Raw genomic sequence first — 13,714 nt, 5'->3', positions numbered from 1 at the left:
ATGAAAGTAGACATTTCTACCTTAAACTAATGAAAAGGCACAAATTAGCGCATAAAATTCACCACAATGCAGGAAATTAATGCTCTAAATTGTCTGGAGGAGGACCCCCAACCCCCTTTTTTTATATGTGCCCCCACCCCCCTGTGTGAAAATGAAACTTACGCCCTTGAATATGAATGTATAACATATGTATATTTAATGTTTTCAGGCATCTCTTTGGAAAACGGGGATGTCGAGGCACGACAAAAAAATCAGGGAATATATTTAATGAAAATAAGTGACTTGATAGAGACATTACTTCTTAAAGTCTTACTTTAGTGACACAGCAGTAACAATATGGTTATAGATATTAAATAAATGCCAATAATGTAACAAAAGTAAAGATGCTAGGTGCTGCAGCAGTTTTCAAGGGTAGCTGTAAAAACAGTTTCTGTATGGTGACTGTTGCTATTTTGAAATAGATGCTGTGTCCAGTTCAAGTAAAAAAAAATAAAGTCACATTCATTTATGACAGTTGTAAAATGTAAAAAAACACAAAACAAGGAAAATAAAAGACTGCCTTTTGGTTTTGAAAGTGTTGCAACGTGGAGGCTGTGTTTTGATGAGTATCTTTGTTTGCTTTTTTCTAGCCAACACATTTGTTATAGATGATGACTGATCGATTTTGCAGTTAATTTATCCAGGCTTTGTGAGATCTGACAGCTGATTAAAGGCCACTCAGTACTAAAATAAGTTTGTATTCTGTTGTGTTTGTTGTTGTATGTTGTTGCGGACACAGCTTGGTCACAGTACTCTCATTGATTCAAATCAATAGCCCTTTGTTCGGGTTTTACTGTGAACACCATGTTCAGAAATATCACTGTGTTCCTTTTAGAGTCAGAAGCTGGAAATCCCCAGCCTTGTGTGTTCATACTGGTCATAATGAGAAGCACCATGACACTGTTATAATTATCCTAGATTTGAGTAAAAAAAAAAAAAAAGAGCAGTAAATTTCAAACAAAAATAATTTTTATTAGCGGAGCATAACATCTTGCAGTTCCACACAGCATCCACACTATTATTATTGTAATCTTTATTATTAGTGTGAATGCTGTCACAGCATTTATGATATTTTAATTTTGTTGTGTTTGTTTGTCTCTCAGCAGGATACAGAAAAACTAGGGGCCAGAATTTTATGAAACCTGGTGGAAGGATGTTGCTTAGGCAAGTTGATCCGATCGTTGGGCGAACACATTGTGAAATAAGGCATTTCACCTTCATGGAGATTGTGCTATGGCTGCTCAGATGGCCAAGATTGTATTCTACCTAAATATGAAATCTTAAATAAAAAAAAAAAAAAAAAATCATCAAAGGTATTCTTTGACCGTCTCCCTTTTTCTGCTACATGTAGTTCTCTTATACAGTACTTCATTGTTACAGGTAAATGTACTTTGTAAGGCATTACATTTACCTGACAGCTATGGCTTCTTTGCTGATCGGATTAAGATTTCCACTGCACGGTGTTAAACCAAAGTGTGGAGAAAGTTCTGGCTAGACGAGACTAGATTTTTACAGATTTTTTTAATTAAAGAGGATGCCTTGTTCAACTATCCATTGGTGTCATGGCTGTATTGATTGTTATATAACTCAATGCAAAAAGAAAGAAAGCTCCACCGCCCAGCTGCTACGAAAATTATATTTCCCAATGGCCACAATCACACTCACTGAGGCTACTTTGCGTTCAGGCTTCCTGTCAGACTCTACATTGAATTTTTACAATATTAATTTCACATGTTTACTACAAATTGGAATGTATGGGCGACTTTTTAAATATACTTTCTTTGAAATAACTCAACCACTCGTCAGAAATGTAGTAATGTTGAGAAAATAACCTAATTTCACTGTGAAATGAAACCAGACGATTGTACAACCCTAATTTAAAGCGGAACGAAAAGTTAGCTCACTTCCGCTGCCGGAACTTAATAGTGTGACAATCACCGGAAGTAAACAAAACAGACGCTTGAGCGTTAGTTCTGTGGATGTGCAGAGTTATGGAAGAGAATATTTTAGTTGTCACGCAGATAATTAATTCATAATTTAGCAACAATGTCCTCAGTTCAGTATTTAAGAGGGTTTATCAACGACAGACTAACTGCTGCTGCTGAAGAAATATTCGGAGTTTTTACAAAAACTATCGTCGAGTACGAAGAAGAGATCGACCGTCAGCGCAGACTGTTGGATATTGTTCGGAAACCAGAAATAAAGTTACTCAGGATAGGTGAGTAAAACTTAATTATTTTAATAACACAAAACAGAGAAGTTATTTTTCATATGCACAGTTAAAACTCAGCGGGTTACACTATACAATGACATTCTTAGCTGCCAGTCTCCCTCCACGAAAAAACAACAGTAAAACTAGAATTAAAGTTAGATTATAAGAACATTAATAAATACATAAGCAGAAACGAAGAACTTAATTAAAAGCCCGAGTTTAACCTCCTTAGATCCAAACTTTTGTTTGGTATGCATTGTCAGTTTCTCCTAGCTATATTGGGATCAGCATCCCAATATAGCTAGGATAAAAAACTAAACATTATCACCAGTATTTAGTAGGGCTCCAACGATTAGTCGGCTAATCGATGACTAATCGACTATTGAAATTATCGGTGACTATGTTAGTAGTTGACTAATTGGTTTGAGTCTTTTTTTCATAGAAAAATACAATAAAAGTACCTCAAAATACTCTTATTGCAGCTTCTTACGTTCAAATATTGGCAGTTTTACACACTCCCCCATGACAGTGAACTAAAACCCTTTGGCGTGAGTACAAAACAAGACATTAGATGAAATAATTTTGGGGTTTGGGAGCGACAGACCGACAATTTTCAACACTTTAATACATTTTTTGATAAAATGATTTGTCAACTTATCAAAGAAATAATCGACAGATTATTCGACAATGAAATTGTTGGTTGCAGCCCTAATAATTTGTAATACCTAGTGTCCTCAAAGGAGACGATAATGAAGTCCCAATGTCTTCAAACAAATACTTCCAAATTAACAGTGTCTTAGCTTGATACTGTCGCTAACATTGGTCAAATTTGTTGCCATACCATACTACAAAAGTTATTCATCTTAAATAAACAAGTTTCAACCTTAAAATGTGATCAGGTTTTGGACCTTGTCCACTTTTGTGTCGGGATCGGCTGCAGGCTGACTTAGCAGAGATGTCTGCCATCTTGTTCTAACATGGATTAGTGTAGTGTGGCCCTACTACCACTAGGTAGCATACAGAAGTCCATGAATGAGGACAACAGGTCAGTTAAGTAGAATAAAGTATATGGTCAAGTTAACTTAAAATGTGATGTCCTCATATGAGGACACAGGGTCTCAGGAAGTGTGTTTGATGCTGTTATTCGGCAGCCTGTGGCTAGAAGCTGTTGGTCAGTCTTGTTGTCCTGGATTTCACACTCCTGTCACATTTGCCTGATGGCAGAAGTGTGAAGAGCAGTTGGGGTGTGTACTGCCCTTGATGATGCGGTGGCCCCCCTGATGACCCTGGTGATGTAGACACTTTCTGAATGGACAGGAGGGGTGCTCCTGAAATGAGTTGTGCAGCTTTTATCACACACTGGAGAGCTTTCCTGAGCAGTGCAGTTTCCATACCAGACTGTGACTGAACTGGTGAGGGTAAAAAGTTGCTTAGGATATTGGTTGGCATGCCAGATTTCCTCAGCTTTCTTAAGAAATACAACCGCTGCTGGGATTTCTTGGTAATCTATCATGTGTTGTGAGACCAGGTGGGCATCTCGCTGATGTGGGTGCCAAGAAATTTAAAGGGTTTTCACCCTCTCTACTTCTGTCTCACCGATGTGTAGTGGCATGTGCTGCCCTTCCCTTCTCCTCGGATCTCCTTGGTCTTATCTGCATTTAGGGAGAGATCATTTTCCTGACACCAGGCCACCAGTTCTGCCACTGGTCTTCTGTATGATGTCTCTACCCCACTAGTGATCAGCCAAATGACTGTAGTGTTGTCCATATTTTCTTCTTTACCATTACAGTAGTATCCCATTTTTTGTTCTCTGTCTCTCCAGAGCCCCCACAGCAACATGTCTGTCAGCAGGAGGAGGCTGTCGCTGACCAGCAGCTCTGTGTTCAGGAGAGGAACTCCAGCGAAGAGTCAGAGCCTCCACAGATTAAAGAGGAAGAGGAGGAACTGTGCAGCAGTCAGGAGGGAGAGCAGCTTGAAGTGAAGCAGGAGACTGATGACTTTATGTTGACTCCTACTAATGAGGAAAGTGAGCACAGTGACGATCAGACTGTGAACTGGAGTATCACTGAAACTCAGAATATGGTGGAGGAAATGCCTCTAGAGTACATTGCAGATAAAAGTCACGTTGTCCCAGAACCAGACAGTGACCACGAGCTCCTCTCTCATGAAGCTGAGAGCCAAGATCAGAAAGGAGACAAGCATGGAGACTCAGGTTCAACTAGAAATGCAGAGCAAACAGAACCAAATAACAACAGCAACAGTCACACTAACAGTGCTTATAACCCTTATATGCTAATGATTCACTGTGATACTCACACAGTTCAAAAGCCTGTAAAATGTGACACGTGTGGGAAAGTTTTTAAGTATAACTCATATTTGCAGAGACACCTGAGAACACACACAGGGGAGAAGCCATATTCTTGCAACACCTGTGGGAAAAGATTCATGCAGACATCAGCATTAAAGGCTCATATAAGAATACACACAGGTGAGAAGCCGTATTGTTGCAAAACATGTGGGAAAGATTTTGTAAGCAAAAGTGAGCTGATAGTGCATGTGAGAACGCACACTGGTGAGAAACCATACTGTTGTAGCACCTGTGGGAAAAGATTCACACAGGCGTCAGGACTGAATGCTCATATTAGAGTCCACACAGGGGAGAAGCCGTTTTCTTGCAAAACATGTGGGAAACATTTCAGAGTCATTGGTCACTTGATTAGCCACATAAGAATTCACACAGGTGAGAAGCCATATTCTTGCGACACCTGTGGAAAAGATTTCGGACGTAATAGTAACTTGTTAGTCCACAAGAGAAAAGCCCACACTGGTGAGAAACCGTACCTTTGAAAGATCTGTGGGAAAAGATACTATGAGGCTTCTTGTTTAACAAAACATGTAAGACTGCACACAGGCAAGTAGCTCTGCTTCTGCAAAAATATGTGAGACAATTAAGTGTTCATGTTTCATGGTCAAAACATACCTGACACAGGAGACCTGACAGAAGTGAGGAGACACATAATTGGAGTCTTATCTTTTTTTGAAATACGTCATTTAATGTCAAATTTTTGTATCTTTGTAATTGCAATTGCAATACAACAAAAACACTGTAGATGATGTGTGTTACTTACGTACATCAAAAGTAAAGGTAGTCACTGTGAATAATACTTCTTTTCTGAATGTTAAGTTATTACATGCAAGAAATGTTTTAATGTTGCAGCTCACCGACTGGAGGTAAAGTTAAGGTATAATTTAATACTGTTTGTTAATTTGATCAGTATTGAACAAGCATGCTGTGGAGGATTGTGACAACATGTTGGCTGCTCAAGTACTGTATTCATGTCTTCATATGGCCAAGATTGCATTTACATTCATTCCACACCCTGAACAGTTCTAAAACAAGTAATAATAAGGAAAATGAAAGTAAAAACAAAAGACAGCAGGTTTGAGGTATTCTTTGATAGCTTTACTTTCACACTACATATAGTTCTCCTTTACTGAATTTTTTTTAAACTTTGTATAAGTTGCTGGAATTTAAATAAAAACTGTCATTTTCAGAATTTCCATGCTGTTTTTATTTTTAGTTTTTACAGCTGTGACTTTATGGCTAAACACAAAAACATCCCAGCTTAAAGTATTTATTTTGAAATAAAATAAAAGGGTTAACTTAGGGAAAAGGAATGTTGGACAAAAAAGACAAAAAAGGTAATGGTTGGGGAGGGGAGCTGTGTGTGTGTGTGTGTGTATGTAATGGCATGAGTGTATGTCTATGCAACAAGAGGTGAGTCAGGTAGGGAAGATAAAGATACATACACTGTAAAATATGTAAGGCAGATTTCGATGACTTCACTAGGTTAGCAAGGCAATAGCAGGGCCCCATCTTTTAATAAATATTTCTTTTTGGAGTCTCAAGGTGTACCTTCTGTTCCATCTGGTACTTTACTGCATTTTTGAAGGCAGATGTACTTTTCAGGGTGTTAACTTGACAGCTATGTTTAATTCATTGATTAAGATTGTTCCTACACAGCCCTAAAACAACGTGTGGAGATAGAGGAGACTAGATTTTTACACACCAAAACTTATGAGCTTTTTAAAAAAATACCTCTTTGAAGTGAACCAGGCAAAAAAATAATGAGCTCCAACTCGACTAGCTGCTACAAAAATGATATTTACACATTATGGCCTCCGTACCACTGACTGGGGCCATTTTGCATTTACGTGTAATACTTGAGAATTACATTTTTAACATTAATTTGACGCATTTACCAACAATTTGAATGCATGGGTATTTTAGCACCGTCTTTGCTACTTTAACATATCCTTATTAAGTCCTTCCACCTCTGCTAATGTGTATTTATTTTAAAAAAAATGTTTCTTCAATTACTCGAAAAGACATCAATTATGTTGAGTTAATGCGGAGGAACGTAGCTAACGGTTAACTCACTTCCGGTGCCGGAACTTAACAGTGTGACACTTAGCGGAAGTAAACAAACAGGCGCTAATAGCGTGAGCTCAGTGGATGTGTAGCATGAGCTGGAATAAGGTGTTTTAGGCGCGCCGCAGATAATTAATTTATAATCTAACAACAATGACTTTGGTTTATTATTTGAGAGGGTTTATCAACGAGAGACTAACTGCTGCTGTTGAAGAAATATTCGGAGTTTTAGAGAAAACTATCGTCGAGTACGAAGAAGAGATCGACCGTCAGCGCAGACTGTTGGATATAGCTTGGAAACCGGAAATAAAGTTACACAGAATAGGTGAGTAAAACGTATTTATTTTAATAAGACAAAACTGATAAATTCAACTTACATATAATCACAAGTGTTTAAATATTTACTGGTTTTAATTTGCTCGCATGAAGTAGTATGGTCCTTTTGTTGTGTGTTCCTCCAGAGCTCCCACAGCAACATGTCTGTAAGGAGGAGGAGGTTGTCGCTGAGCAGCAGCTCTCTATTGAGGAGAGGAACTCCAGTGTGGACCAAGAGGAGCCAGAGCCTCCAGAGATTAAAGAGGAAGAGGAGGAACTGTGCAGCAGTCAGGAGGGAGAGCAGCTTGAAGTGAAGCAGGAGACTGATGACTTTATGTTGATTCCTCCTTATGAAGAAAGTGACCACAGTGAAGATGAGTCTCTCAACGTTAGTATCAGTGAATCTCTAAATGTGGTTGAGGAAAACTTCATAAACTACATTCTTATTAAAAACTATGTGGTCCCAGAACCAGACAGTGACCACCAGCTCCTCTCTCACAACTCTCATGAAGCTGGGAGTCGACATCAGGTAGACGGCAAGCATAGAGACTCAGGTTCAACTAGAAATGCAGAGCAAACACAACAAAATCACAACAGCAACAGTCACATGAACACTGTATATATCCCTACGGTATCAACAATTCACAGTAATACACACACAGGTGAAATGTCTCTCGAATGTGACACATGTGGGAAAGATTTCCCATGTAGGTCAGCTTTGCAGCTACACCTGCGAAGACACACAGGTGAGAAGCCATATCCTTGCAACACCTGTGGAAAAAGATTCATGCAGCCATCAGTACTGAAGGCTCATATAAGAACACACACAGGTGAGAGGCCACATGCTTGCAACACCTGTGGGAAAAGATTCACTCAGCTGTCAGCGCTGAACGCTCACAAAAGAGTCCACACAGGTGAGAAGCCTTATTCTTGCAAGACATGCGGGAAAGATTTCAGATGTAGCAGTCACCTGAGAGTCCACACGAGAATCCACACAGGTGAGAAGCCGTATTCTTGCAACACCTGCGGGGAAAGATTCTGTCGGACAACACAATTGAAATACCATGCAAGAGTCCATACAGGGGACAGACGCCATGTTCATGCAGCACCTGTGGAAAAGGTTTCGGATGTAATAGGGACTTGATAGTCCACAAGACAGAAAACACTGGTGAGAAACCATACGTTTGAAAGATTTGAGTGAAAAGATTCATCTCTCTTGGCAAAGATTGTGAAATCTCAGATGTTAAGGCTGAGAAACTCCTAGTCTTTTCTTTTTTGTCTGCAGTAGGTCATTATAAATAAAATAAATAATGCAGTGATCAGCATTTTTTTTATCTTGTGTATTCAAACATTAAAAGCTTTGTTTAAAAAAATAGTTTGGAGGTATTTTTTGATTACCTTACTTTTATGTTACTTGCAGGTCTGACTGCATTTGTACAGGCAAGTTTAAGCTTTACATTTACGTGAAAGGCCATGGTTAATGGTTGTATCACTGTAAATCGAGTGTGCAGATAGGTCTGGCTATGAGAGACTTGATTTTTACCCACAAATACTTCAAAATAAGCTTACTGAACATGATGTCTAGGTAAAATATCCATGAACATGTAAACGAGGGAAAAAAAAAATTCACTCCACCTTGACTAGCTTTGACAAAAATGCTGTTTACACATCAAGGCCTGAGTGACACTGTCAGGTGTACTTCAACATTTCATACTTTTAAATACATTTTTGCTGTATAAATTTGACACGTTTAATAACTTTATGAATGCACGGTTATTTTAGTTTTTAATTTTAATGTTTATTTGTATAGGGACAAGTATGTAGCATACATAAATGCCACACACCACAGCATTTATAGCCTAAGCTAATTTGCAATGCCTGTATTGTGTAAAACTTATCCACATACTGTGAGATTTATACATACCAAAGCATTCATATCTAGTCATGTAGTGAATACATGTCACCTCTGATCTGGTAACATTATTGGGAATACTAATACTAATATTACATTTGAGGGAAGAAGACGAGTTTTGAACAAAGACGTTGAGGCGAGGTCCGGAGTCAGAAGCCAGAAGCTTTAAGTGGAACCACTAAATTACTAAATTTGTTTACACATTTGGTTACATTGTACATGGTGTTATTGTGAATTATACTACCCTGTGTTGAGTAAGTCCTTCCACTCCTGATAAGATGTTTCAAATGTATGTTTCAAATAACTTCACAAGACATCTGTTAAGTTAAAAATGTCATCACACACCTGTAATGCATGCACATATGTTTTGGTCATCGCTGCATAACTACTGGGACTGCAATTTCCAACACTTTGTCAGAGGTACAAGATTTACAGCTCCTAATGCCATTATAGCCCTGTTTGGCATCTCTCAGTCTCCTTTGCCGAAGCTTGGAGCAGATCTTGTAGTGTTTGTTACATTATTGGCTTGACACCTAATATTAATGAGATGGAAATCACCAACACCGCTTTCCCACACTTTATGGATAAAAGAGATTATCAGTAATTTACAGCTTGAGAGAGTCCGATATAAATTGAAAGGCTTTCCCAGGAAATTTAAAATGATGTCGGATGTCAATTTTTGTATCCATATCTTTTGTCTTAGACTTTAAGAGCAAGCTTATTGTTCACTGTTACAATGGGGAGTTTTTTTGTTTGCTGGTTGGTTTTCTTTCATTCTGCACTATTATGTCACACTGTCATTCACAAGTACTTAAAACTGTTGTCAACTTGTATGTAAAAAATCAATAATCAAACTTAATAATATAAAAAAAGAAATCCGTTCAGTTTAATTGTCCAGAGAAAAACTAACCCAATTTCGCTGTGAAATGAAGCATGATGGATGTACAACGTTTAGTGAAACATCTGTTCTGGAAATGTATACATACCTGTAAACTGTGGCAAGATATCTGTGGATTTATGTTGGAGAATATAATCTGTAACTTTGATCATTTACTGGAAAATGTATTCTTTTTGTTTTGTTTGTTTGTTTTTTTTTCGTACAAAAAAGAGTATTTTGTAATTAATCTTATTATTTTTATTGCCAAGTTTTACATTCATAAATGTAAAGTTAGCCGTACAAAACCTCTCTTTATTGTTTTTTAAAAAAGAAATGGGTTTATATTTTAAAATAATATCCTCTGCAAAGAATAAGACGGCTATTAAAACTTTGGATCTGTGCTTCCAGTTTAATATTTTTTTCTTAAATTATTGTTTATATTTTATTTTTTATTATGTATTTATGGTAACCCCTGGCATGTTTCGTTTTATTTTGTTTGTTTATATTTTATTTTTCTACGTGTTTTCTATTTACGTTTATTCGCCTGTCTGTATAATTACTCATGTACCTGTTTACGACGGATTCATTGTTTCTGTAATACGAAAGGAAAAAAAACAACGTTAAGTGAAAGCGGAACGAAAAATTAAGTCACTTCCGCTGCTGGAAGTTAAGAGTGTGACGTCTAGCGGAAGTAAACAAAGCAGGCGCTAGCACTGTTAGCTCTGTGGATGTATTCTTAACTGGAAGCGGATATTTACAGTCGTAACGCAAGCATATGTAATTTAATTTGCAATTTTGCAACAATGTCTTCAGTTCAGTATTTAAGAGAGTTTATTAACGAGAGACTAACTGCTGCTGCTGAAGAAATATTCGGAGTTTTTGAGAAAATGGTCGTCGACTACGAAGAAGAGATCGACCGTCAGCGCAGACTGTTGGATATAGCTTGGAAACCTGATATTAAGTTACTCAGGATAGGTGTGTAAAAGCTGCTCATGTATTTATTTTCGAAATATCCCTTTTCACTGAGTTATTTGAAGGTCCAAACAGACATCTTACTTATAATCAGAGGACCTAATAGCATTATCTGTCCAGGCGTCCTGTAAAAGACAGTTACAGCAGAAGGTAGCATAAAAGTGAGTGACAGTACATCACACAGAAGCCAAAATGGACTAATAAAGTAAACGTAAATACAGGTATGAACATAGATAAACCAATAAATGAAGAACGAATAGGTGTAATATACACCATCCAGCTTTCCCATCATTTCAAAAAACATGTCCTGTGTCAATCTCATAGAAGAAGTAATCCTTTCCATCCTAGAGATATAACACATAACGTCATTCCAATAACAGCTGTAGGTGTTGCTGGTTTTAGCCACTTTCTTGTAATGGCATTCCTGCAGGCTGCACTTACGATCTGAAATATATATCTCCCCTGAGAGGTAACCTCCAAATATAGGGTCTCTAGTTTAAATAGGAAACCTATTTATTTTAATAACACAGAAGAGGGAAATTTGACTGACATATAATCATAGTTGTTTAGATAAACTTGCTGGTAATAATTTGTCCGTATGTCTGCATTGTCTTCTTTTCCAGAGCTCCCACAGCAACATGTCTGTAAGGAGGAGGAGGAGGTTCTCGCTGACCAGCAGCTCTGTGTTCAGGAGAGAAACTCCAGTGTGGAGCAAGAGGAGCCAGAGCCTCCAGAGATTAAAGAGGAAGAGGAGGAACTGTGCAGCAGTCAGGAGGGAGAGCAGCTTGAAGTGAAGCAGGAGACTGATGACTTTATGTTGACTCCTACTTATGAGGATAGTGACCACAGTGAGGATCAGAGTTTGAACTTGATTATTGATGAAACTCAAAATGCGGTGGAGGAAAACTTTATAAACTACATTTTAGTTAAACGCTCTGTGGTTTCGGAACCAAACAGTGATCACCAGCTCCTCTCTCACAACTCTCATGCAGCTGAGAGCCAAGTTCAGGTAGACAGCAAGCACGGAGACTCAGGTTCGACTAGAAATGCAGAGCAAACACAACCGAATCAACATCACAACAATAGCAGTCACACTAATAATGTATCTAACCCTGCTATGTCAACAGTTTACTGTAATACTCAGACAGGTAAAATGTCTTTCAAATGTGACACATGTGGGAAAGCTTTAAACTGTAAGTCAGCTTTGAAGAGACACCTGATAACACACACAGGTGAGAGGCCATATTCTTGCCAAACATGTGGGAAAGATTTCGGACATAATAGTGACTTGATAGTCCACATGAGAATGCACACAGGTGAGAAGCCATATCCTTGCAACACCTGTGGGAAAGGATTCACTAAGGCGTCAGTATTGAAGGCTCACATAAGAACACACACAGGTGAGAGGCCGTACTCTTGCCAAACATGTGGGAAAGATTTTGGACGTAACAGTGACTTGACTGTCCACATGAGAATCCACACAGGCGAGAAGCCGTTCACGTGCAAAACATGTGGCAGAGCTTTCAGACTTATCGGTCACTTGATAGGCCACATGAGAACTCACACAGGAGAGAAGCCGTATCTTTGCAAAACATGTGGGGCAGCTTTCAGACATAGTAGCCACCTAATAGGCCACATGAGAACCCACACAGGTGAGAAGCCGTTTATATGCAAAACATGTGGGAGAGCTTTCAGACTTAGAAGTCACTTGATGAGCCACATGAATACCCACACTGGGGAGAAGCCACATACTTGCAACACCTGTGGGAAAAGCTTTTGTCGGATGTCACTATTGAAGTCTCATTTGAGAATCCATACAGATGACAGGAGCCCTGTTCTTGCAACACATGCAGAAGAGGTTACGGATGTAATCGTGACCTTATAAGCCACATGAGAACCCACACAGGAGAGATGCTGCTTACATGCAAAAGGTGGGAGAGCTTACTTGAAGAAAAACACCTGAGAACCGATATACACAGGAGAAACCCCCATGAAGATGTGTTCACTCATTGAATGTAATCCACTTCTGCAATAGCTACATGTCTCACTGATTGTATATAATTTCCTATTGAAAGGAAGTCACAGTATGTTAAAGTAGAACATCATAATCAGTGACATCACGTTGTGTCGATCTGATCTTATTTTATCTTTCATATCACTGCACTTATATTTCTCTTGGCAACTGTATTTCTTTAAAACAATTATAATCTCCCAAGTTTATTGAAACGTCTTGGTTGTACAGTGAGTGCATGATTGTTAAAAATGTTTGACTGGGAATTATTATTTTTTGAAGAATTTTTATACACCTCCTTAGTTATAGGAGTGGACTGTGAACTTTCTTGTTGAGGATGAGAAACCCTCTCTGTATGAGAGCCAGTCATTTCTTTGCTGTCTGCAAAATGTCACTTAAGTTTACATTTTTATGTATTTTATATGTGCATCAAATTGCTGTAATTGTTCTTTCAGGTTTGAGTGGTGACACACACACACACACACACACACACACACACACACACACAAATATTGTAGATGATGTACTACAAGTGGTGTCAGCAATTCAGCCTACATAATGAATACAATGATCAAAGGATGTTGCCACCTAAATACTGGTGTCTGATCTCATGTATATCAAACAATAAAGCTTTGTAAGATGATGATTTGAGAATATCAGATTCACCCTGAAGTCTAAAACTATATACGCAGGTTCTGTTGGTTAAGGCTGCAGCTGGGTGTGACTCACTTCAAAAGTCAAGTAGTCATAGTAAGAGTAGTTCTTTTCATGGTATTTAAAGCTCCAGCTGACCGGCTGGAGGGTGACATAAAGTATGATTTTACATTACATTTACTTGACAACTACAGTCCCTTTGCTAATTAAGATTTTAACTGCACGGCACTAAAACGATGTGGCAAGAATAGATTTTACCTACAAAAACTTACAAGTAGCTAAATTAAATA

General features: G+C 38.3%; 2 protein-coding genes across 2 annotated transcripts; both read left to right on the top strand.

The window, feature by feature from the left end:
- The first annotated feature begins 1,954 nt into the window (after positions 1-1,954).
- On the top strand, positions 1,955-8,291 carry LOC117269716 (uncharacterized). Its single transcript, XM_078162056.1, has 3 exons — positions 1,955-2,257; positions 4,074-4,739; positions 7,145-8,291. Exons 1-3 carry the CDS (start codon positions 2,086-2,088, stop codon positions 8,140-8,142), a joined length of 1,836 nt encoding a protein of 611 aa, XP_078018182.1. The 5' UTR covers positions 1,955-2,085; the 3' UTR covers positions 8,143-8,291.
- Positions 8,292-10,454: 2,163 nt separating this feature from the next.
- LOC117269713 (uncharacterized) lies at positions 10,455-13,410 on the top strand. Its single transcript, XM_033646958.2, has 2 exons — positions 10,455-10,762; positions 11,383-13,410. Exons 1-2 carry the CDS (start codon positions 10,591-10,593, stop codon positions 12,642-12,644), a joined length of 1,434 nt encoding a protein of 477 aa, XP_033502849.2. The 5' UTR covers positions 10,455-10,590; the 3' UTR covers positions 12,645-13,410.
- Positions 13,411-13,714: the final 304 nt, after the last annotated feature.

Source organism: Epinephelus lanceolatus, chromosome 19 (assembly GCF_041903045.1).
Source record: "Epinephelus lanceolatus isolate andai-2023 chromosome 19, ASM4190304v1, whole genome shotgun sequence".
NCBI classification, from domain to species: domain Eukaryota; kingdom Metazoa; phylum Chordata; class Actinopteri; order Perciformes; family Serranidae; genus Epinephelus; species Epinephelus lanceolatus.
The sequence above is the reverse complement of the archived record's forward strand: the minus strand, read 5'-3'. Positions and strand labels throughout refer to the sequence as shown.